The 26,771-nt window shown below is 34.6% G+C and overlaps 1 protein-coding gene across 3 annotated transcripts in view; it reads left to right on the forward strand.

The window, feature by feature from the left end:
• LOC6039836 overlaps positions 1 to 26,771 on the forward strand; it is a 195,366-nt gene that overhangs the window by 56,113 nt on the left and 112,482 nt on the right. Inside the window, exons 2-4 of one of the 3 annotated variants that reach the window (XM_038254183.1) lie at positions 2,954 to 3,120; positions 3,181 to 3,243; positions 3,344 to 3,727. In XM_038254183.1, the coding sequence (XP_038110111.1) occupies positions 3,602 to 3,727 (126 nt within the window). In that variant the 5' untranslated portion in view covers positions 2,954 to 3,120; positions 3,181 to 3,243; positions 3,344 to 3,601. Of the gene's footprint in view, positions 1 to 2,953; positions 3,728 to 26,771 lie in introns of all 3 variants that reach the window. The other 2 variants (XM_038254181.1, XM_038254182.1) reach the window with 2 other exon arrangements.

Consider the following 26,771-nt stretch of genomic DNA (forward strand, 5'->3'; position numbering starts at 1 on the left):
TTTTTTGTGCCTTCGGTATGCCCAAAGAAGCCATTTTGCATCATATGTTTGTCCATATAATTTTCCATACAAATTTGGCAGCAAAAATGATGTATGAAAATACAAAAATCTGTATCTGTAAGGAATTTTTTGATCGATTTGGTGTCTTCGGCAAAGTTGAAAACTGAAAAAAACGATACAAGATTAAAAAAATGCTAACTTTAATTTTAACTTTTTGTCACTAAAACTTGATTTGCTAAAAAACACGTTTTTATTTTTTTTTATTTTTTATATGTTTTAGAGGACATCAAATGCCAACTTTTCAGAAATTTCCAGAATGGGCAAAAAATCTTTGACCATGTTATGAATTTTTGAATCAATTCAGATTTTTTCAAAAAATTTAAATATTGGTCGCAAAATTTTCAACTTCATTTTTCGATGTAAAATAAAATTTGAAATCAATAAGTACTTAAGTTAAATTTTGATAAAATGCACCACTTATAAGTTATAGCCATTTTTAAGGTAACTTTGTTGAAAATAGTCGCAGTTTTTCATTTTTCAAAAGCTGAGAAGATTCTCCATTTTTTGTTATTTTGAACTTTGTTGAAACGACCTTTAGTTGCTGAGATATTGCCATGCAAAGGTTTAAAAACAGGAAAATTGATGTTTTTTAAGTCTCACCTAAACAACCCACCATTTTTTAACGTCGATGTATTAGCAACTAATGGTTTGATTTACAAAGTTAAAATATGTAACATTCGTGAAATTTTCCGATCTTTTCGAAAACAATATTTTCAAAATTTTCAAATCAAGATTAGCATTTCAAAAGGACTCAAAATTTTAATCTAAAAAAAAATAAAAATAGTGTTTTTTGCAAATTAAGTTTTAGTGACAAAAAGTGAAATTCAAAATCACCAATTTTTTTAAACGTGTATCATTTTTTTCAGTGTAGTCCTTATCCATACCTACAACTTTGCCCAAGACACCAAATCGATCAAAAAATTCCTTCAAAAGATAACGATTATTGAATTTTCATATATCATTATTGTATGGACAGCTGCCAAATTTGTATGGAAAATTATATGGACAAACTAATGATGCAAAATGGCTTCTTTGGGCATACCGAAAAAATACAAATATTTAAATAAAATAAAAAAGATCGATTTCGTAATGAACTGTTCAATAAGTAAAAAAAAAATCCCATATAAATTATATTAGAAATATAATATTTTATCAGTTTCGATTGCCAAAAAAAAAAACCGTAATTGATTTTGCTCCATCACATTTTCCACCACCCACTGCGGGATGTGTGCGTTGTGGTGGTGCGGTTTCATCTGACCGCGAAATTATGCTTTTATTTGTGCAAACAACCAATACCGTACCATTTGGCCAGACATCTGCCGAATTCTGTCTGTTGATTCGAACTGTCACCCGGAATCCAATAAATTGAACCGCTTTTTTTACGCTGCGTGTGTTTGAGTGTGCAAATGAAGGTTGATTTTGGTTGATGATGAATGAATTTCGAGAAAAGGGGCGAAAAATGAATTGACCTCCTGACAAGTGCTTGTTTTTTGGGGGGAATAAAAATTGAGCGAAAATAAAATATGTTGTTGACCAATTGACAGGTCATCCGGAAAATGGCACTAAGTGCATTTCGAAAATGTCAGTGGTGGATCCTGGAACATGTCTGACATTTAAAATTCAATTCAATTCATTTATTTTCAGAAACAACAATTTTACAACATGTGTGAATGGCTGGTTCATAGAGATTTGGTGTTCCTTGCAACTATTTCCTTTTCATTATGACATTGAAAATCTTCATTTCCTTTTTATTGATTGGGTTATTTGCAAATGATCACACCGCCTGACTGATTTGTATTGCATTTAATTTTAAAAACATTAAAAAAACGTTTAATATATTACCATCAGAAATGATTTTTATCAAAAATGTTTATAGAAATTTTACTAGATTGTGGAATGTCTTTTAGAACTGTGTGGATTTAGTCAAATTTTGTTTAGTTATTCTCGTAATTTAATTAACATAAAAAATTTAATTTGTAATGTGATTTTTTAAGATTTCAATTGATGCTACTGTATTTTTTTATTTGTTCCATGATTAACATAAAACACAGTCAGTTTGACGCAGCCCCAGGTTGACAAGCGCTCTGCGTCAACCTTATTCGCCGGGCTGTCAATTAGAACTTCCCAGCATGACAAATTATTTTGACAAAGAGTTTTGCGGTAGCTCATCTGCATAAATGACAAAATACCATCATTTTTCCCGCACTAATTCAACCTTTCAGCTCACGGTGACCTTTCGCGAAGCTCGCCAATTTGCCTTCCGTGCCCCAAAACCTTGACAACAGTTTGTCCTGGGACCTTTTTTTCAGTCATATTTTTTTGTCTGGTCTTCTGGTTTGTTCAGGGCTAATAATTTCGCCAGTGCACTCGGACCGTGTCGCACTGCAAAGTTATGCTCGAGAAAGTTGTGATTTCGTTCATTTACATGCAAATTAGCTGATGTAAGTCACTCGCCACCCACAATGGTGATTTTTGGTTGGCTGTGTAACCCATCGGGATGAAATTGCTGTGGTATTGTTGTCCTCGTGGGAGGAGGAGTCCTGCTGCCAGCGACCAATGGAACGCAACGAAATCATCAGAGTGGACGAAGAAATTTACATGGAAAACTTTTCTAGTTAATATTAGAATAAGATTTAGCTTGACAGCAAGCTGGAAACCTCACAAAAGCTATGAGTTGTTGTAGAGTCTCAAGTAATTGAATGGATAATTGATAACAAACCATTTGAATTTCCTCTAAAAAATGCTAATATAGCAACTTTAGAGTTGCAAAAATTCCAATTTCGTCAATTTTCATTAAATCACAGTGCATTTTCGATACTTAAAAAATGAAATTGATTTTTCCAGGCAGATTGAGCATCTTCAATAACCATGTTTTCTTCTTCATCTTTTCCAGCAATCTCACCCAAAAATAGAAAAATTCATGCACCAGCTGCTCACCGACATCATAATTTCCCATCGCCATCGTCGAAGCTCTCCATGATTTGGCCCATTTTTCGGTTGCACCGGAAGTGAGAAATAGTGTACCCGGATCTTTTTGCATCATAATGGAAGCACACTCTGGTGAAATTTTCTCCAATTGAATCAAGTTCTTTTTGTTATCTTGCTTTTCCCCCCTTTCAGTGTGAAGTGTAACTAAAGAAGGGGTTGTCTTTCGTTCGAGCAAATTGAAGGAAGTGGCATAAGGTGAATGAAAAATTGCAACCAAAATCGCAGCCATATTTTAAAGTGAAAATTCCATATTTCATTTTCGTTCGTTCGGTTCAATTTCAATTCAATTTCACAGTGAAAGTGGTGAAAAAAAAATCTTCGATTTATCAATAGTGTGGGATTAAAGGATTACCTGGCATGTGTGGCAAGTGCTGCGATAGCTTTTTTATTCAGTGCGAAAATCCACGAAGAAGCGCCTCGTATAATAGCCGATTTGGGATTGAACGAATCGCATTGATTGCGGTGTAAAGAGCTTTTCACGCCCCCCAAGTTTCCCTCTTCCGTGTAGCAGGGAAGCCTTTATTGGATTGCGAGAAATCAACTTTACGGGACGATGCTGCAGGTTACGGCGGACCGGACGTCCGGACGGCGCAGCAGCTCCATCGGATGCCGCTCGATCATCGGCCGGCGAACGTCGGTCTACATCAACCAGACGCAGCACGACCGGGACCCGTTTAAGGTGAGTTTTTTTTTTATCTTCTAGCGGTAAGGATTTATGGGCAGGTTTGGAGGTGTTGAAGGCGGTCGTGAATCGCTCACTTGATTTGTGGGAGTGGGGGGAGAGGATTTGATGAGGTTGTGAATTTGGTGGTGTAAACACCACAAACCCGACGCAAGATGGAAGCAATCGATGCGTGGAATATCTAATGAACCTGGTATGCGGAAGATCTGCGGTTGAGTTGAGAAGTAAGTAAATCTGGAATGTGTGGTGTGCCTAATTTTATTGCGAACGATTGATGTTTGTTTTCCAAGGTTCAATAAACTTAATGCTTTGAATAAGCTCAAAAAAGGTTCCAAAGATGACAGCATTGGCTACGACAACTAGACAAGTTAACCCTCTATCGGTATTGATAAAAAAAACTCATGAGGTTGTAATAACGAACTAGGGGGCAAATACCACCACTAGTTCATTAATTAAAAATTAAATAAAAACCAGAACTTGAGACTCTTGGAGAAGAGAGAGAAATGTAGAAATCTGCAACTGCTCACATTTGACGTGGGGAAGGCGAATTCAAGCAAAAAAATGCCAAAGGGCCGTTGCACTATGGGGTATTTCCATATAAGCGAGCGGCCAAAAATATTTTTTTGCTTTTCTGTGACTTTTTTGTGTTGTTTGTACTTAGTATAATGAAAACAAATGAAATTTGATATTTTTCCAAAAAAAAAGTTTCATTTTCGATTTTTTCATATATTTGAGGCCACATGCATTAAAGTGGTGAATTTTAATATTCTTGCTCTGTCTATTTGATGCATGGAATGGCGGTTTATGCTATGTTAAAGTTTCTGATTTACGTTCAATCTCCTCCTTTTTCTTGAGCTAAAATCCACCTCTCTTTGAAGACCCCCTCCTCCAATTAAAATTTGATTTTTGCGGTGTTTTAGAATTTTAGACGGTTTATTTTATGGAACATTGTATGGATTCTCGTCCACGTTTTTGGTTGATCCACTTGCAAAATTCACTTTTTCCACGATAAATTCTTCTAAATCAAAATCACTATGTAACCGATTGTCGTTAGATTACTTAAAATATGAACTTCTTCTATGTGCTTTTGTAAACCTCGTTTTGAAGCTACAGAACAACGTGCGTAGTTTTTCCTCTGTGGTTTTTCCCTGAGTTGATCATGTGATGGTTCTGCAATGTTGTAATTCTTACAAATATACTCGAAAGCAGTTCTCACGTTTTCAGAATAGTGCTTCGTTATATCGTATAGGGACACTACGGTATTATTATCCATACTTTCAAAAGAACACAACAACGAACTGATACGAATATTCGACGAATCGTTTCTGTAAAATACTTAGAATAGGAATTTCTAATTTTATTAAACGTACCTAAGTACCAACAAAGTCATGAATATCAAATCAGTTTCAAAACATACATAGCAGGTACGTCATTTCTGCCTCCGCAGGTAAATAATGTGATTTTAACCAAGCGTATACGCGAAATCATTAATTTCCTTGCATGAATCAAAATGTTCAAAATGGCATAACTCAAAAGTGCACATAAGTGCACTTTGAAATTTGGAGACAAGTTAGGACATGGTTCAAATTTTAAGCTGCAAAATTTTCAGATCGCACAAATGCACACAAAAAAAGTACTCCATTAACAAAGTTGAAAAAAACTAAATTTTGAATAAAAATCCATCTTTTTTGATTTTTATTATTTTTTTCAGCCTGTAAAAGTGTGTTTTGTAAAATATTATTGAAAAGTTGAATCAATTACCTTTCTGAATATATATATAATGATGCAGGAAAAAATACATAAACAGCTACACAAAAAAAATAATTTTTTTTTTGTTTTTTTGAAAAATAATAATTTTTTTTGTCAAAAAACATGTTTTTTCTTACCATTTTCGCCTTTGAAGGTCTGCAATTCAGTGAATTTTGAACCTACAACTTTCAAACTCCGGATTTTTCTTAGTTAGAATGTTTATTTTCGAAAAAAAAAATACCAAAAAAATAATTAGAGTATGTCGGTTTTTCGATTTATGGCCGCCTGAAACCCCATAGTGCGTTGTGGGTTTGTAAACAAAGAGTGTGTCCTGCTCACGCTAGAGAATGTTTACATCTGGCATGAAAGGGATACACTCTTTGTATATTAACCCACAACGGCCCTTTGGCATTGTTTTGCTAGAATTGTACCTACCTTTTCACAATCCTGGTTCGATTCAGCCAATCGCACTGTCCTGGCAAAAAGAATCACAAAAGATCGTCGCTTTGGGTTATGGAAAGAGTCATGTTTATTGCGTTTAATTGTCCTAATTTATTATTTTTCGTCGTTTTTAAAACTAACCTAACCATGTGTGTGTGTGTTCGTGTGTTCTAGTGTATCCCGCGATGGTCGAGTCAAGTCGGAGGTTCTTCCTCCGGCCAGGCCTGGCGCAGCAACGGTTTTGGTGTCTTTGGTTTTGTGTCTTTGTCTTGGATAAAAAAACCTGTACGTTTAAGTTTTGGTTTAGTACATGTGCTTTGTGTAACTGTGGTAACAATGAACTCACCGGATGGCCTCCGCCATTGCGCTCTAACAGATTCTCGGGTTGGTGCGCTCTGCCAACTTGGAGGTTCTGTGAAGGGAGTTCATTTCTAATCACTTTTTCTAGCTTTAACGTTTTGTTTTAATATTTACCACAATCTTGTTAACTCCTTGCACCACCAACCAAACGACCACTTTTAGCGTAGAGCGCGGTCCTTGACGGTTAGTTTGGATAGTGCGGGTTGGGACCAACTCCCTGACACTACAATTAACAATTAAGACACTAATTAGACACGACTCAAAAATACAAGAACTAAATTTACCATTTCGCCGGCTACAGGAATGCTGGGTACAAATAACAGATATTCACAGCACTTTAAATTACAGAACGATCACAAATTCTTCGTTTGACCAGAGTATGTGTAACGGACTCTGGTCGGTAGCGGCAAATGAGGACGATTCAAAATGACGAAGTCCCTTTTATTAATTTTAAGTCTTTGTTCTTGCGTATTTCGAAAATTGCTCAAAGAGATGTGAGTCGTGCTAACCGTTTTAGGAATAGGGATACCATGTATTGTATGTTGTTTAAGTGTAATGGTTGATTACAATATCCTAACTTGTCCCTACGGTTCAGTTTGACAGGATGATGCGAAGCATTGTGACCAGAGATTGTACTACGTACAAGCGATAGGTTACAAGGTATTGGGTTCGCTTCAACCGCAAACTTAAAAAAATCACTGTATCCAGATTTTTCATCCATTTTTGTATTTTTATTTGTGGTTCAGAGAAAAGTTAGAATATCAACTTTCCGAAGTGGTATTAAAATTTTAACGGTCTTACAGATGGTATCATCTCACGATTTAATTAAATTTGATAAAATGAGACATTTCTCTTGAAAATTTAACTATGACCAAAGAAACATTTTCATGAAGCTATCAAAAAATTTCAAATCATTCAAAAAATAATAATTAAGAAATATATTGGTGCAGTTATCCTTCCTGAATCGACGTTATTTTGGTGGTGCAGAAAAACTGTATTTTCCCTGTTTGCTTGTTTTCAGAGATTGTATATCAGCAAGGAATTGTCCAAACATGAATGTCTCTTTAGCAAATTTGTAGGAAATTTAATAAACTTTGCGAAAAAACTATATTTTCAGAGATGGTCAACGTCAACGGGTAAAAATCAACTTTTTTCACTAAAACTGCAATAACTTGAAAATTTCAGCGATGACCTATACATGTTAGGGTACCAAAATTTGCGTCTTTCAATTATAAAAAATTTGGTACCTAAACATATATAGGTCATCGCTGAAATTTTTGAGTTATCACAGTTTTAGTGAAAAAAGTTGATTTTTACCCGTTTTCGTCATTTTTCAGTTTTTGCGCGCGGCGCATCGAAAACCCCAGTTTTTATGTTCAAAAAATCATATCTCTGAAACGTGTTAATGGATATTCGCAATTTTTTTAAATGTTATGTAAAATATTACAAGGAATCAGGGAAACATATTTTCAGGCATAGGCTCTTTGGTACCGAGACCTTGAAATCGGCAAATGAAATTTTCATAGGACCTTTTCAAATATTCAGCTAGTTTTTTTGGACCTCAACATATTTTTCCTTAAAAACCCAACTAATAACCTTTCTTTCAAATTGTGGCGCTCCAAAATTGGTTCAGCCGTTCCGGAGATATGATTTTTTGAAAAATGTGTTTTTTTGCGAAAATCGACGAAAAACGTAATTTGTTGGATCACCCTATTTCGGATAGGACCACCCTAATCGCCAAACAAAAAAATACGGGTCTAATTATTTGGTCCAAAGAACCCCCACTCCAAATTTGAGCCAAATCGGAGCAGTTTTGAGTTGGAGACTTCCTGTTTGACGTGGAATGGCTGCATTTAAAAAAGGAACGTTTTAACCAAAAATGATGATGATTTTAGTGGCTATAAAGTCGTTGCTAATATTTTTCAAAGTTTATGCCTCCCCACCCCAAACTCTCTTCAAAATCGCAACGGAAAATCAGAAATTTTTTTTCGTCATCTGAAACATATCAAAAAATTACATTAAAAAAAAGTAATTTTGCGCAATTCAATATTTTGTGTAATGGCCGGATTGGAAAAAACGGATATTTGATGGGTATAACTATTTTTATTCTTAGGAGCAATACCACCTCAATTCAGGATTTTTTTCTGGTACTTTTGTACCCGCCCCTTTCCGATTTAATGAAACTTTGTAGACATGTTATCCTAGGCCTATATAAGCCATTTTTGTGTATATGGAGCCAATAGTACACGAAAATAACATTTGAGAAGGGCGTAAGGTATTTAAAAAAATGTATTTAGCAATTTAAAAATTACTGTAACTCGAAGCCGTTGTGTCGTATCAAAAAGTGGTCAAAGACAAACTTGTAGGAAATTGGACGGGCTTTCTGAAAAAAACTACCCTGAAGTAAAAATACACGCCACTTCTATGAGAAATTTGATTTTTAAGTCTAAAACTTAAATTTAAAGGTTATGTCACGATTGTTTTTTCGTTCAAAATTTTTGAGGAAATAACCTAAAATGTTACCAAAAGACTGACGAAAAATGCAGGGTGGTAAAACTGTTTTTTTGAAAAGTGATCTTAACGTCGAAATTTTGAAAAACCGGTAGTGGGAATCGATTTCCCAGACAATTTTACATAAAAGTCTCCAAATTGACCATTGTCCTATGTCCAGTCCTTGGGAAGATACAGTGGTTTTATAAATAAAAATGCTGAAAAACGGTTTTTTGGTAGTTTTCGGCAATTTCTATATGACAGACTTAGTTTTTCAGTCTCGTAAATATTTTTACCGGAAAGCTCGTCCAAAGTTTGCCTGTCACAGCTTTTTGAATTGACTCGTTTTGATATTTAAGTAAGCTAATTTACTATCCAGGTTTCTACCACACTGAAAAAAAATATTCTATTTTCAGTTGTTAGCAATTTACTAACTTATGGGAAATTGGACGAGCTATCATTCACCTATCATTCACCGACAAAATAAACATTATTGAAACATGTTGTTTTTACACTTTAAAATGAGACAAACTATTATATATGAATGCAAGAACTAATCGCCACTCATATAAATCTCCACCACAAATAAACGGAAAACTTTAAAATGACATAAAAAGCAAAAAAACAAAGCCTTGTGCAAACTGTTTGCTTTCTCCCCTTCGCTCAAACGAAAATGAATCCTGGGGCAATTAGTATCATACTTGAGACGAATTTTCCACGTCACAGAAGCCAAATTCCCACACAATTCCCGAGGAAAGCCCCCTACTGAACGTGCTGAAGCGCCTTCTTCCGTTTGTTTTGTGAGATCCACTCCTAAATAACCGCACAAAGGAATGCCCTCTATCTCTCTTTCGCTTCATTCAGGATGAAAAATGTCTGCCAGTATAAATTTCACCTTCCTGCAATTTTTTCCCGCCCTAATATCAGCGAATGAGTCTTTTTTGTCTTTGCAGTCCCGCCTCCCCTCCAGCTTGATGAGAAACATTTTTGTGTGTGAGGTGGGTGGGAGGCCTCAAAGAATGACGGTCTCCCATTCTTGGCCGACAAAAATAACACCGGCGATGTGGCTTTTCCGGAGGGTTTTCCTGCAGTCTTGGAAAATGTCAAACAAAGATAGAGCATTTTTTTATGACGACACGCAATCAAACGACGATAGTTTCAATTTAATATTTGATAGCAGATTTGAATGCAAGATGCTTTTGCTCACAAAGGTGATGCGCATGCTTTTGCATACGATTTTACACAGATTTTTTTTACTGTGAATTCCTTTCAATCTTTTCGCTGTTAATCGCTTGCAGATGTTGCGTGCGCAGTGTTTAATCTTTCGGAAGAAATACTGTCATCAAAAATATTCATTGGGATGTTGGATTTCATTGTTCTGTAATAAGGGGGGCAATGTATGACAAACTGGCAAATTCTGCTGACATCTGGCATCACATGCATCGTAACAAAATGGGAATTTAAGCGCATATTGATAGCACATGTCAACCAAAAATCCGTGGTGTTTTTTAGCTTAACTTAAAATTTCTACAAATTATCTGATATATTAAGGTTACACAAACATGATAAATATCCAATTTGAAACTAATTCGCTGCCCACGAAGCAGCTCCATAATCAACCAAGTCCCGAGCAAATCCGATCCAATCAAGCAGGAATTTGTCATTATTTCCGTTCTCATCTTATCGGTTGGAATCTCGCCATAGCCGTCAGTAGCTGACTCTATCTCCATGCCAAAAGTATTTTCTCAAGAACGTAACTCGGAAATTAATTTAACCGACATGGCAATCTTCGAACATGTCCTTCCACGTGTCCATTTGCAGTGTGTCCACAAAATTTGAATTTCCCAGACCCCTTGTGGGCTCTTATGGCAAGCAATCAAATAAAATAAATTCAAATAAATTCAATTACCAAAGTGGACCAATTCCGGCCTCCCGTCCGTCACTCCCCAGAGGATTCAACAGTCAGTGTTCTGATGAAGAAAGATCATCATGGAGAACCTCCCCCTTCCCACCTCCCGACACAAGATGGAGAATCTAATTTTCCATTTCCGTGAAAACGTTCCCGGACTGGTGGGCGGTGTGGCAGCAGCAAAGTGGCCACGAGGAAATTGAAAACAGTCATTGCATTGCATCGTTCGGTGCTCGTTTCTGCTGACTTGGGAGACAGACGAGGATTTGGTGACGGATTTCCGCGCGACAATCTGCCAATTTTGGATGGTGAATTTATTAGGGATTAAATCGGGCCGGCCGCAGACCAATTTATAGATCGTGACAAGATTAATGGCGGCGGCAGACGAAGCTTATAGTCTGAGTGGATTGTCTTTTGTGGGAGGATGGAGTCGTCGATAATTGAGAGTGTTTTATTATGGATTTTTGATGATAACTTTATTAAAGTGACTTGTGCCGAAAATTTGGCGAACCAGAGTCATTTTCCTAAAGTTATTCCCAAAAAAAAATTGGTTTTTATTTTTTTTGTTTTTTGTTTTTGTTTTTTGTTTTTGTTTTTTGTTTTTTGTTTTTTGTTTTTTGTTTTTTGTTTTTTGTTTTTTGTTTTTTGTTTTTTGTTTTTTGTTTTTTTTTTTTTTTTTTTTTTTGTTTTTTGTTTTTGTTTTTTGTTTTTTGTTTTTGTTTTTTGTTTTTGTTTTTGTTTTTGTTTTTTGTTTTTTGTTTTTTGTTTTTGTTTTTGTTTTGTTTTTTGTTTTTTGTTTTTTGTTTTTTGTTTTTTGTTTTTTGTTTTTTGTTTTTTGTTTTTTGTTTTTTGTTTTTTGTTTTTTGTTTTTTGTTTTTTGTTTTTTGTTTTTTGTTTTTTTTTTTTTTGTTTTTTGTTTTTTGTTTTTTGTTTTTTGTTTTTTGTTTTTTGTTTTTTGTTTTTTGTTTTTTGTTTTTGTTTTTTGTTTTTTGTTTTTGTTTTTTGTTTTTTGTTTTTGTTTTTTGTTTTTGTTTTTCGTTTTTAATTTTGTTTTTGTTTTTGTTTTTGTTTTTTGTTTTTGTTTTTGTTTTTTGTTTTTTGTTTTTTGTTTTTTGTTTTTGTTTTTTGTTTTTTGTTTTTTGTTTTTTGTTTTTTGTTTTTTGTTTTTTGTTTTTTGTTTTTTGTTTTTTGTTTTTTGTTTTTTGTTTTTTGTTTTTTGTTTTTTGTTTTTTTTTTTTTTTTGTTTTTGTTTTTGTTTTTGTTTTTTGTTTTTGTTTTGTTTTTGTTTTTCGTTTTTAATTTTTGTTTTTGTTTTTTGTTTTTGTTTTTGTTTTTTGTTTTTGTTTTTTGTTTTGTTTTTTGTTTTTGTTTTTGTTTTTGTTTTTTGTTTTTGTTTTTTGTTTTTGTTTTTTGTTTTTTGTTTTTTGTTTTTTGTTTTTTGTTTTTTGTTTTTTGTTTTTTGTTTTTTGTTTTTTGTTTTTTGTTTTTTGTTTTTCGTTTTTTGTTTTTTGTTTTTCGTTTTTTGTTTTTTGTTTTTTTTTTTGTTTTTTGTTTCTGAAAGTATAAAAAAATATTTTTTAAGCGAACTATGAACCTTAGAGATTTATCCTTCTTTTGAGTAAGATTAGAAGATTTAAAAAAATGATTAAATTGGTTGAGTAACATAAAACTGATAAAGATTGAATTTACCAAAATGATCATAATATTTCCATGTGTTTCATAATTTATTCTCTTTAAAAATTAATTTAATTCTGTGGGAAAAAAACAACAACAACAAACAATTCTGGGACATGGTTCACTCTTTTTTTGAGGAATGGGCCATCCCGGCGATTAGATTTCTGAGGAATGGTATTCTGAAGAATTGAATTATGAGGAATAGGATAAATGTTATGCTTAAAATATTCAAGTAAAAAGTCGTTTAAAAACCTCAAATCAGATTATGTTTATCCAAAGTTGACAATGACGGTTATTTAAACAAAAAAAAACTAGTTCTAAAACTAGTGTTCAAAGCTGAAAATAATAAATTTATATAAATCATAATAACACATAAATATTAAAAAAAGTTGAAGTCTTCTTCTATCGAACCATTTAAGTTAGCTGTTTGTCCAATAACCAGTTCCCAAACAGGTTCTGATGAGCCAAATGTCAAACAATCAACTATCTATATCTGCCTTCTGTGCCCGTCCAGCCGTACATCTTCCGGCCGAATGGCTACTAATGTTCGGTGAAAAACGGCTCCCAAGCTCGTAAAATGCCTTCGGAAATGGCTAAACTTTAGCCATCCCACCGCCCGACCAAGCTCCACAGTAGAACTCTTATTTATTCATCCTAATTCGATTGGCTCAAATGGGAACGTTCGGCGGGGAAGATGACGACCGCCATATTGGGTTGAAACACAAATCGTAAAGAATTGTAACAAGCTGCCGAACGGGTCCCAAGTTTGCCATTAGAAATGGCCCCGGGAATGGTCTTTGTCGGGGCGGAAAGTGCACGAATAACTTAACTCTTAATTTCCCTTTTTTGTGCCTTTCGGAAGTCTTCCACTTTTGAACTTTGACCCCGGTTTGGGTAGGCTGTCGGCTGTGCTGGGATAAAAGTTTGTGATTTTCTTTTGGATTAACGGGGAAAAGAGTTAAGTCATGTTGCCATTGGCGTGTGTGGCCCCAGGTCACGGAATTGAAGAGGTAAGAAGGGTCCATAAATTCCCGATTGGAACCTTCGACAGAATGTGTAACATCTGGGCTTTTTTTTCTCTTCTTCGTCATCGGTCATTGGGTCAGGGTTGCAGAGGGGAGCACATTCCACTCAATCAACTTCGATTGTGGCAGAGGTTGTTAACTTTTGGAAAAGCAAACACACATGGGACCGATGAAAATGAAGACAAACTTGATGAAGTTGGGTGCTTAATATGATGAATGTACAGAAACCCTTAAAGGTTTTTTTTTTATTATCTTAGTTCCAATATTCAAACTAAGATTTGAAACGACAAAAACTAAATAAGAAACCTTGAAAAACATCGTGTAATTGTCACAAGTAATCTAAGCTCATCGATATTTTTAACCTTATCAAATATTCAGGTCACCACCTAGAAACACATTCGTTACGACAAATTTTAATTAAAAGTTTCAACACAAACTTCCCACCTAAAATGCCCCCCACATACCATCACAGACAACTGCCATTACACACCTAGCCGAGTACCCGATAAATAATTGATTTTTCTCGCCAGATTACCGGCAAAGTTTGTTTTTCCAAGTCGTCGTCGATACCGATCGAGCGCACAGCGTTTATTGTTGTTTCTCCACCCACGCCACCCACAATTCCTCACTTCGCCCTCCCAACTGGAGGACTGGAAGGACAGAGGGTGGCTGCAGGAAAATGTTGAAAGTTGGCACAACTTGTTTATCTTTTCGCACCTTGATCTGTTTATATTTCCGGCCCGTGGCCCGCCCGGTGCGTGGTGGCACTTCCCTCTTCTTGGTTTGCACAAAGTTGGCTCGTTCTTTCCTGCAGGTGGAGAGCATCGTTCTTCCGGTTGCTAGAGAGTTTTCTTCCAGAGCGGGTGTTCTAAGGGAAGGTGGCACAGTGAGAGATTTTATTTGAGAAGTTTTAAATGTTTGAAAATAGATCAAAAAATTATTTTGCTTTTTAGTAAAATGAATAATTAGGAAATTTTGGAAGATAGCTCAATAAATAATAATTTTTTTCTTATTTTAAAAATAAAGTCCTAAAATACAAAAGGGGAAACATACATAGAATTTTTTAAATATATTTTTAGGCCGATGCAAATATTTAAAAAAGTTTTTGTACCTCGGCCCTGGCCGAGGTCAAGGGGGGGGCAAAAAAATAAAAAAAATATAAAAACTTAAATAACAAGCCATAGTCTTCACATTTAAATGAAAAAAGTGTTTTAAAATGCATTTTACACTAGTTCAGTTGTTTTGCAATCATTAGGTTTCAAAAAATCTAAGATCTGACAAAAACAAAAATTGTATCGAAAAAAAAGATTTTGCATCGAAAATTTTCAAAAAATATTAAGATTTTTTAATAAACCCAAACATGCTAAAATGATTTTAAACGCAGAAGAATGTATTTTAATTTGATTTCAGTTGGTTGCACTTGAATGTTCATTGAAATTTTAAAGTTTATTCTAAAAATATTTTTTTTGCCCCCTGATTTTTCGGGCCAATTTTGAAGGGGGGGGGGGTGACAAAAACTTTTAAAAATATTTGTACCAGCCTTATAGTTTCTTAATAAACAAACTTAAATCGAAACAAAGCTGAATTTATCACAAATAATAGTAGCAGAGATAAAATATATTTGAGCTATCTTATATGGTTTATGAATCAACAATTTATTTTTTTAGAAATGAATAACAATTTTTCCACCGACTACTTATGTTCAAATCCAAACGATCAAATGTTTGCTAATTCATAGAAGTTTCGACTTCGTGTTTTTGTCAAAGTTGTAGGCTGTTCAGAAAATGTAGATGGATAAAATGCATTTTTTTTGTTTCGCTTTGATTGTACATTCTTGATTCTGAAAGATTTTACGTTCAAAGTAGAAGATGTTACGTTGTAAGCAGATTTTTTTTATATTTTTATGTTTTTTTATTTAGTTTTTTATATATTAAAATGAGACTTTGGCCATGCATTCAACAAAAACAATTTTGCATCATTTATTTTTCCGTGCAATCCTGCGGGTTGGTCAAACAAATTTGTATTTATATTTAATTTAAAAAGTTGAATTTCTATGTTTTCCAAAGGTTATCGGACACTGGAACAGGGCATTTTTGCCCAGAGTTTAGGGTAGTTCAAAATTTGATACCAAATAAATACATTTTTAAAAATTCTCTTCTTCAATGTTTGTCTTTTTTAGTTTTTAGTGTTTTTATTTGAATTTTTCAATTTTAATTTATTTTTGTTTCTTATAGTGTTTTGCTTATCCTACCACCTCCTTATAAAAATCGTTGAGAAAATGTCTGGGACGTTAAACACATTACTGAGCAGTTCTCTCAGATTTCGGTCATTCGATTTTTTGCCTTCCTCACTGAGGTAAGGCTATAATCCTGCTCTAAAAATGAACTTCGTATAAAAACGTCGTAGACCCACCTTCATGTATACATATTGACTCAGAATCGAAAACTGAACAAATGTCTGTGTGTATGTGTGTGTGTATGTGTGTGTGTATGTATGTATGTGACCAACAAACTAGCTCATGTTTCTCGGCACTGGCTGAACCGATTTGACCCGAACTTGTTGCATTCGACTTGGTTTAGGGTCCCATAGATCGAGTTTTATACAGATTGAAGTTTCGATAAGTAGTTCAAAAGTTATATATAAAAATGTGTTTTCACATATATTTGGATCTCACTTAACTGTATGTAAACTATGTCCGGGTCCATCATCCGACCCTTCGTTGGTTAGATTATCAAAAGACCTTTCCTACGAGTCTAAAACATTGAAGATCTGGCAACCCTGTCTCGAGATATGGCCACTTAAGTGATATTGATGTTTTTTTTTTGAAGTCGGAACTAAAAAATAGATGAAACTTGTGTACAGCCATTGTTGTGAGGAAGGCTCCAACCACATAGGTGGATTAAGTTAGTTTTTTTGTATTTTTTAATCCGACTGAAACTTTTTTGGTGCCTTCGGTATGCCCAAAGAAGCCATTTTGCATCATTAGTTTGTCCATATAATTTTTCATACAAATTTGGCAGCTGGCCATACAAAAATGATGTATGAAAATTCAAAAATCTGTATCTTTTGAAGAAATTTGTTGATCGATTTGTTGTCTTCGGCAAAGCTGTAGGTATGGATAGGGACTACACTGGAAAAAAATGATATACGGTAAAAAAATATTGGTGATTTTTTATTTAACTTTTTTTCGCTTAAACTTGATTTGCAAAAAATTACTATTTTTATTTATTTTAATTTTTTGATATGTTTTAGAGGACATCAAATGCCAACTTTAGAGAAATTTCAAGGTTGTGCAAAAAATCACTGAGCGAGTTATGAATTTTTGAATCAGTACTGATTGCTTCGAAAAATCGAAATATTGGTCGCAAAAAATTTTCAACTTCATTTTTTGATGTAAAATCAAATTTGAAATCAAAAAGTACTTCAGTGAAATTTTGATTAAGTGCACCATTTTCAAGTTAAATCCATTTTTAGGTGACTTTTTTGAAAATAGTCGAAGTTTTTCATTTTTTTTTAAATAAGTGCACATGTTTGCCCACCTTTGAAAAAATATTTTTGAAAAGCTTAGAAAATTCTCTATAATTTGCACTTTGTAACTTTGTTGATACGACCCTTAGATGCTAAGATATAGAGGTTTAAAAACAGGAAAATTGATGATTTTTAAATCGGACCATTAGTTGGTGAGATATCGACATTAGAAAATGGTGGGTTGTTTGGGTGAGGCTATGAATGCATAAATTTTCCTGTTTTTAGACCTTTGCATGGCAATATCTGAAGTTGAAAAATGTTTGCGACCAATTTTTCGATTTAAAAAAAAATCAGTATTGATTCAAAAATTTATAACTCGCTCAGTGATTTTTTGCACAACCTGGAAATTTCTCTAAAGTTGGCATTTGATGTCCTCTAAAACATATCAAAAATAAAAAAAAATAAAAATTGTGTTTTTGGAAAATCAAGTTTTAGTGTCAAAAAGTTAAACTTAAAATCACCAATTTTTTTTTACATTGTATCATTTGTTTCCAGTGTAGTCCCTATCCATAAAAAATGGCAAAATGGCTTCTTTGGGCATATCGAAGGCACCAAAAAAGTTTCAGTCGGATTAAAAAATACAAAAATTAAAATTTAAGAAAAAAGACCGATTTTGTAGAGAACTGCTCTACTGCATTATTATCATTTCTTTGCTTAATAATATAAATTAAGGGAAGTCAAATAGTACAAAAAAAACCTCCAACCAAAAAAATTTCTAAAATTTTGAAACGCTTTTCAAAGAACGATAAATGGTTGATAATCATATTTAACATTTAAGACCAAAGGAATCAAAATTAATTTTGATAGAATTCACCGTTTTTTTAAGTTAAAGGTATTTCAAGCCTATTTTTTTCTCGAGAGACGTTCAGATTTGTTGCAAGAGACATGAAAAAAGCACCCCAGCAAACATATTTTTGAAGAGCTGAGAAAATTTCCTAACATTTGATGGTTGCTGAATTACAGCCTCTTAAAGCCTTATATTTGTGATAAATGAGTTTGAGTGTCTTTTTCAGCTCGCTGATCTTGGAAACTATTGGATTGATTTTCAGTTTAGTTATGAAACTTTCTTTCCCGCTGTTTTCAATCATGATTTAAAAAAAGCACCATTTTTTTCTTCGAGGACATACTACATATTTTTGGGCATTTTTGGCAGGTTGCAAATAAAAAATGAAGCAGTCTGCAACCAATGACATTTTTTTAAATTGTTGATTTGCCTATGAAACGGTTTTTAAAAATTTCAGATAATATAATTTTACAAAAGTTTCATTGCTTAACATTTTAGTCAGGTGTTCAAGAACGATGTTTTTTTTAGGAAACCTAGATCGGAAATGTAATGTCCTCTCCGATGGCACATAAAAGAACTAGCAAAACATGAACCGGTTCAGATGCTGGCGGATTTTCTGAAGACGTAATTCGGCGTTGGTTCGAAATTTCAACGAAAGATTAATTCATTTTGGTAATATATTGACATTCAGCTGAATTGAAAGTTTAGATAAGTATTACATTCAAAGTTTGATAAACTTTCAATGTTTTGTTAGTTAACTTCTAAAAATTTGTTTGAAATTTGTTTTCTTTTCATACCAACATTATTAGAGCTTACGGACCCGACCACAATATAACTAAGTTTATAAAAATTTTAATTTTTGTTGTAAATCCTTTTGGAGATAGAAGCTTTGGAGATGAATAAAAAAATGTTGATACTGTACTACATACTGTGACAAAGCAAACGTCAACTTTTCTCGAAAATTTCCCTTAGTTTATTATTTCTTTAGCTAAGAATTGAAAGAAAATCGTTCTGCCATCGTAAGTACCGTCACCAGGGGTGACATTGAGTCTGAGGGGTGAGATTGGGTCATACAAATTTCAGCATTTTTGTATGACTCAATCTCACCCTCCAGACCCAATGTCACCCCTGATGACGGTAGTAAAAGGTGCCTTCATGCAGCATCGCTGTTTCCTTGTGTCAGCTGTTTCGCCACTCTATTTACGATGATGACGACATCGTTCACCAGCCGGTGACGATCGCGATTTGCGTTGGGTGGGAGGAAAATGATGTTTGACTGAGGGGATGGTGCGAGGCGGGTGGCTGCAGAAACAACAGCACTTTTCATTTCCCTTTTCAGCGTGGCTCTCTCTCTCTCTCTCTCTCTCTCTCCTTGTTGTTCTTTGCAAACTGCGCGTGAAGCAGAAATTGACTTTTTCGATCGTGTTTTGTTTTTCAATATCGCGCAGTCTTTTTTTCGCCGATTTTCTCACTTTATTGAGCCAACATCGTTTAAAGTGAGCAAAGTTTGATGGCGTGGAAGCAATTGAAAACTGCGAGCAATAACTTGTCGATTGTTCGAAGGCGAGGAAAAGTCGATTTAGGGCGGCGAACGCATCAATGGTCTTTTTTTCTCACTCGCGCGTGCTTTTGTATCAGGAAAAAGCGAACGAGGAAAATCACATTACTTTACGAGGCTAAACTTTCCACGGGGGGTTGCTTTCCAACACCCTCCCACCACTCACACCTAAAAGTTCCATTACGGTTCCATTAGCACGCTAATGGGCGTCGGTTGGCGAGGCATCATTATGAAATTGAAATGTTTATGCCATTTCACGACCTTTTCAATACAATTACGGTTTGAGAGGGTAGCAGAAAAAAGGAGTTGCGGAAGTCGTCTCGCAGGTTCCGTTTCCTGCGTCAGTTGGAAAAAAAAGTAAACTGGGGCGCTCACGTGTTTGGGTTCCTTCCGGGAAGGAACATTTGTTTACCCTTTTAAATGACGTATAAAAACACTGGAAAATCGAAATTCAAGAGTTTCAAAAAGTAGTCAATATTAATAGAATATTCAAAACATCGATCAATTATGTGAAATTTTACTGTCTGTACACAATTTAAAACTGTATTTTTTCAATACGAAAGCCGAATTAAAAAAAGAAATTTAAACTATTTCTTACTGAATTTTCATATTTTCAAATTGTTTTTTTTTTAATTTTAAAGTCTAAATAAAATTATATGGGTTATTCTGAGTAAACTGGGTACACTTTTCAAGACTTTCTTCTGGGGCATTTTATAGGAAATTGTCCAAGAAATTCATTAAAAATAAAAAAATAACCTTCAAATGCCATATTGTCTCTATGAAAATATGGTATAAAGCTTAATTTTTACACATTCAAATATATATATTTATTATTTGATAACCATCGTGTTCCCCAGACAATTTACATAGGAATCATTGCATATCTCAAATTAATCCAATCCATTGCCAAAAAATAGTCCCCCAAAAAAACATTTGATTTCAAAAACAGCAAAAAAATAAATAATAAAAATACCGATTTTAACTAGTGTGAAAGCAAGTCATCAACCATATCAACAAGTTTGTGAAAAATAGAGTTTTTTTAAATTTAATTTCGATAATCGAGTTATTTACAAAACATGACTCTTCTTTTCTAATTTTTAAATCAACCTACCTTGAAGCGAAGTTGGGTTTAAGAGAGAAATCTTTACTTTAAAAGTAATTCTATTAAAGTCTCTAAATGTTTTAGAATTAACCTTAAAAAAAGTTAACACTTTAAAAACCAATGGAATGTAGTAAAACTTGTGTATTTCTTATTTCATAACCTTAAAATTTATTGATTTTGTCATTAATCATTATTAAAAACAATATTTGAACACGAAAATTTTATTAAAGGCCATGTTTTTTTTTTTTTTTAACTGAAAACATTTATGATGAAAAACGCTGGTCTTATGAAATATTTTATTTTTTTTATTTCATTTTTTCTAGATTGATTTCCCACTCAGTGAAGGCATTTTTATGAATGAAATACTTCAATTTTCACAGAATAGCGTATTTTCTCGAAAATTCTCACATTTCAATGATGGTATAAAAATATAAATAGGTATCAAACGATTCGAAACTTTTGGCTGTATTTTAAGGCCGTTGCAAATATTTTTTGAAGTTTATGTCCCTCGTTGCTGACTAAAGGGGGGGGGGGGAGAGAGGCTAAAAAATAAAAATGTTTAAACTTTGAATTTACGAAAATTTATTTTTTTGCAAAAAAAATTATGGTTCTGTACATTGGAATTTCATAAAAATTTAAAATACTTTTAAATCCAGCCCAAATATGCTAGATATGATTATAAATGCAGAAAATTGCGTTTTAGATTGTTTTAAATTGATCTAACCCTTATTTTCATGAAAACTTTGAAGATTTTTGAAAAAATAATTTTTTGCCCCCTGATTTTCCGGACCAATTTTAAAGGGGGTGAAAAATATTTGCAACGGCCTAAGTATTTAAAAGTTTTTTGAATGGTATACTCAAATTTTCACAAAATGTCGTATTTTCTCAAAAAATTATTTCACGATTCGACATTTTGCATGTATTTTAACTGTTTTAAAAAATTTTAAATGAAAAAGCAGATAAAATTTCGCTTCGTTTGATACCCATATTGCAAATCATGAATATGTGAGTACTTCGAAAAATATACGATATTTTGTGAAAATTTTAGTATTTCATTCAAAAAACTCTGAAGTAGTGAAAATACATGCAAAATTTCGAATCGTTTAATACCCTTAGAGCGAATTACAAAATTTTGGGTTTTTTCCAAGAAAACATGGTATTTTGTAAAAATTTGAGAATTTTATTCAAAAAACTCTTAAACAGTTAAAGTACATGCAAAATGTCCAATCGTTTGATACCCATATTGCAAATTATAAAAATTTGAGTATTTTCGAAAAAACGGTATTTTGCAATTTTTAATGAGTATTTATGCTGTGAAACTTACCATATTATCAAAAAAAACTTTACTAAGAGGAAGCTTGAAAACTCACCAAAATTGGGTTGGTTTTAGTCAATTTTAGAAATATATTAAATATAAGTTATCGTCGATAAAATTATCGCCGATAGAATTATCGGAATAACGATAACGAAAGATTATTGTTATCGTCCCGGCCATAACGATAACCATTATCGATATCGTTAAACGATAATATTATCGATGATAATTCTATCGATTAACAACCTTGCAATAAACTAAAAGAAAATCTGATTTCTGGATTAAAAAAAAATCAAATTATTCGCTCTACAGCATTGCCTTGGCGTTCTAGATTGCGAGATTCCTACTCGAAACTAAGTGTCCGAAGGCTTGATTGTTGAGGCAATTGCAAATCTTTTTTCACACCTTAGCTTCCATCCACCCCGGGATTCGAACTGACGACCTTTGGATTGTTAGTCCAACTGCCTACCAGCGACTCCACCAAGACAGGACCCAGGGAGACGACTCCTGCATCTGGATTGAGCTAACGACTTAACCTTTTTAGGTTAGTCCGGGGCCAACATTTACTTCCCGTCCGACGGAAGGCGTGATCAGATAAATCTCGTCTCGAAAAATGCCACCGGGAACTTCTGGGATCAAACCCAGGCCGACTGGGTGAGAGACAACCACGCTTACCCCTACACCACGGTTCCCGGCTGGATATGATTATAAATGCACAAGACAAAGTGGAAAAATGCGAAACGAGTGATATAACGAAGAAAACCATCTTTAAAGGATAAAAAAGTTAAATCGTTTGGTCAAAATACCCATTTTTTTGGAATATTAATAACGATGGCTGAAAACAGTCCTAACACAAAATCTGGAGTTTTTTTTTTTTGAAAAGGTAAACCAAATTTTTAGTTTTTGCTTTTTGGGTGTTTTTCAATACCCCTGACTCAGGGCGGTTTCAAAAACAGCAAAAAGCATTTGGTTTATTGGACCTTTTCAAAAAAAACTCCAGAAATGTACTACAAATAAATTAACATCAAAGCAAAATTATTTTTTCAATCGAAGTGTTTCAAATAAGCTACAATCTCGAAAAAAACATCTTCTCTAGTTGAGGTGCACCCTAAAATGATAAAAAGCTATTCATTTTAATCCAATTTTACTCTTTCCGTCAGCAGTCAACAACCCTTAACACTTCTCAAAGCACTTTATACTTTTTCAATAACCCGGTTCCGTAACACGTTTCGTGCTTCCACACTCGACCCCACTAACTGGACACTCTCTCACCTAAGGGTGGCACACCATTTTGCTTGTTGACCCTTCCTCCCCCGAAACTATTGGCACTACGCCCCCCGGGGCATGGCCTTCCTCTAACGTGGGATTTCTGCTCCAGCGCCTCTGGCGAGACAGGAGAAACCGGGACCGACGTTTTACTTCACCATCCGATAGAAGCTCAGTGGATAAGGCGGGAATCGAACCCGCGTCTCATAGCATCATCGGGATCGGCAGCCGAAGCCGCTACCCCTGCGCCACGAGACCCTTCCTCCCCCATGGGCCGTGAATTATGCAAACGTGAGTGCACACTTCCGTACAGCACGGGGTAAACAATCTGCCCGTGGGGGATAATAAAAATGACAACGTGTGCACTTACCACTTTCGGTAGGATTGTGAGATTGAGAAAGTCAAATATTGAACATTATGAAAAGTTTTGTTTTCGAATTCCTCGATGCATCACATTGACTTAAAAAGAAATCACAATCATTCAAAGCCAAATCTTCTAGCTCTAGTTTTGACCAAAATTAAGCTCTGCAATTTCCACAGTGCTAAACTCTACTAACGAGGAGCGGACCAGATGGGGTCGAGTTCGGCTTAACTTTTCAACTGACCTGCCACTTCCGGAGGACCATTTGTTGGGGTTTCTCGCTGGCAACAGGAAATTGCAGACGAGCGTAACGATTTGCATACCACGAGGAGCGTTGGTCACACCTGGCTAGATACGCGGAAATTTTTAATTTGCGGTTTAACACATCGTTAGAACTTTTTCTAGGTTTTAGTTCTAGCTGAATTGAAATAAACAAGGGAAATTTCTACGATTTAAAAAATCGAACAAAAACTAAACAATTGCATTGCAATTTTTAAAAGACGAAAGTATAAATTTTTGGCTTTAAAAATTGAACAAACCCTTTATTGAAAACGCATCAATCTCACATTTCAGACGGGATATCCTCGACTTTAACGTGTAATCCCCCCTGTAATCCCGTCATTTCCCCAAGAGGCCATCTGTCAATGGCATACCGCACCGTCCAAACCTTCTGGTGGTGGAGCGGCAGACTGTCTATCCCATAGTTCAACCCACTCTCGAATCTCGATTGAACATCTCAAGGAGTTTTGGGGCTTGCCATAAGGAGGGCGCGCACACACGCCACCACACGTAAGTACCTTCTAAAACAGGCAGAAGGGGGAACTGGACACAGTTACAAAAAGTATTAGGATTTTTATAGAAATAAGTTCAAACGGGAACATGTGTGATAGAAATGAAATATGAATGCTGTTTCATAGAGAAGAGTTCAAATTTTCTTGATTTTATTGTATAAAAATCTGGAAAAAAGGGAGAATTTAATAAGATAAGATTTTTTTTTTGAATTGGAACGTGCAAACAATCTGGTAATTCCATGTAAGGTCAAGATAATATTAAGACAATAACTTGTCATGTTTTAAGTATAAAAGAAGTTTTACGTAACGTAATCATCAAATTTGTGGATACAAAATCATATATTGGATGAATTTTTTGATCCGGCCAACTCGTTTCTCTCAATATATTTTGCAAAGTACGTTCTCTAGTTTAGGTGAGGCTTTTACTTTTAGTATGCTGAGAAATTCGCGGGGTTGCTGAAAAAAAAGAAAAACCTCAACATTTAATGTCTAGTGAATCTTCAGGAAAACCTTCAATTGGGTTCAAAAATTAAGCTTGAATTTGTGGTATTATTGTTCACAAAGATAAAGCTTATTTTTTTTAATCTAATGACCCATTGTAAAATTGATTTTTGAATCAACTTTAAAAAAAAATATTTCGCGGCACTTGCTTACTTACTTGACAGCTTGTTCCAAGGGGAACACAGTTGATCCATCGAAAAAATGTTGTCTTGTCATTTTTTTGGCATTAAAATGAAAAAATATCGAACTGAAATAGTTTTCAATCGTGTTTTTACGGTTGTTCATACAAGTTTACATCCCAAGTAACATTTTTTTCCAGGAGTTCTACAAGAGCTCTTCATGATAGCTACAGCATAGCAGTTTGGACCGCGATAGGATAAAATTCTCTTCAAAACTTTGTAACCTATTGCTTGTACGTAGTACAATCTCTGGTTACAATGCTTCGCATAATCCTGTCAAACTGAACCGTAGGGACAAGTTAGGACATTGTAACTAACCATTACACTTTAACAACATAAAAACAAACACACAAGCTATCCCTTCGGCAAGCACGACTCACATCTCTATTGCGTCAATTTCGAAATACGCAAACAAAAGCTTAAAATTTTATAAAAGGGACTTCTTCATTTTGAATCGGCCTCATTTGCCGCTACCGACTAGAATCCGTTACACATATTCTAGTCTCACCTGTAAAAGTCTTGTAATTTATAGTGCAGTGAAATTGTTATATTAGTGTTGAATGTGAACAGCATTCCAGTAGCGGCGAAATGGTAATTTAGTGTCTTTAACTATGTGAGTCGTGTCTAAAGAGTGTCTTTTATTGTTAATTTAGTGTCAGGGAGTTGGTCCCAACAATTCACCATCCAAACTAAACGCAAAGGACCGCGCTCAACGTCAAAAGAGGTCGTTTGGTTGGTGGTGCATGGAGTGTCACAAATAGTGGTAATTATTAATCAATTGTAAGATCTGCACAAAACGCTAGAAATGAACTCCTTTCCAGAACCTCCAAGTTGGCAAAGCGCGCCAACCCGAGAATTCTGTAGAGCGCAATGGCGGAGGCCATCCGGTGAGTTCATTGTTTAACCACTAGACACGAAAGCACAAGTACTAAAACAAAACTTAAACGCTCAGGTTTTTTCTACCAAAGACAAAGACACAAAACCAAGACACCAAAACCGTTGCTGCGCCAGGCCTGGCCGGAGGAAGATCCTCCGACTTGACTCGACCACCGCGGGATACACTAGAACACACAAACACACACACACATGGTTAGGTTAGTTTTAAAACGACGAAAAACAATAAATTAGGACAGTTAAATGCAATAAACATGACTTTTTCCATAACCCAAAGCGACGATCTTTTGTGATTTTTTTTGCCAGGACAGTGCGATTAGCTGAATCGAACCAGGATTGTGAAAGGGTAGGTACAATTCTCCTTCCCCACGTCAAATGTGAGCAGTTGCAGATCTTTACATCTCTCTCTCATCTCCAAGAGTCTCAAGTTCTGGTTTTTATTTAATTTTTAATTAATGAACTAGTGGTGGTAATTGCCCCCTAGTTCGTTATTACAACTTCTTCAGGAGTTTGGAAGAGTACTTGAAGAGAGTTTTGTCCTACCGCGGTCCAAACTGCTATGCTGTAGCTATCTTGAAGAGCTCTTGTAGAACTCCTGGAAAAAATGTTACTTGGGATAGAGCTTTAGGAGCCTAATGAATCACGAACATTTTCTTAAATTACAAAAAATAGGATTGCGTCTGTCAATGCAATGCCCAAATTCATTATAAAGGGTTCTGAATTGTTCTTCTACGACTTGTAATGCACTCTACAATGTATTTCTTATGAAGCGAACTTTCAAAAACTGCTCGACTGCGGGAGCTCCATTGTCGAGATATCGGAGTTCTAAATTTGAGGTTTTTATAATTTACGCAAAAATGAAAGCATTTGAGGAGAGGGTTTCACGATTTTGATGAAAATCGGACTTTTTGCAATTTTTGACTATACAAATAGCATCACCAAATTTGAACATGTTCATACAAAATTATTAAAATTTTTAACTTTCTAACCTCCAGTATTTTCTAACTTTCGAATGTCAATATGGGCAACTCCTCATCGTCATAAATATAAATATTGAAAAAGTACTTTTTGCAATTCCGTCGTGAAACTACTTACTTTTTCTGTCATTCTTGAA

Source organism: Culex quinquefasciatus, chromosome 2 (genome assembly GCF_015732765.1).
Source record: "Culex quinquefasciatus strain JHB chromosome 2, VPISU_Cqui_1.0_pri_paternal, whole genome shotgun sequence".
NCBI classification, from domain to species: Eukaryota; Metazoa; Arthropoda; class Insecta; order Diptera; family Culicidae; genus Culex; species Culex quinquefasciatus.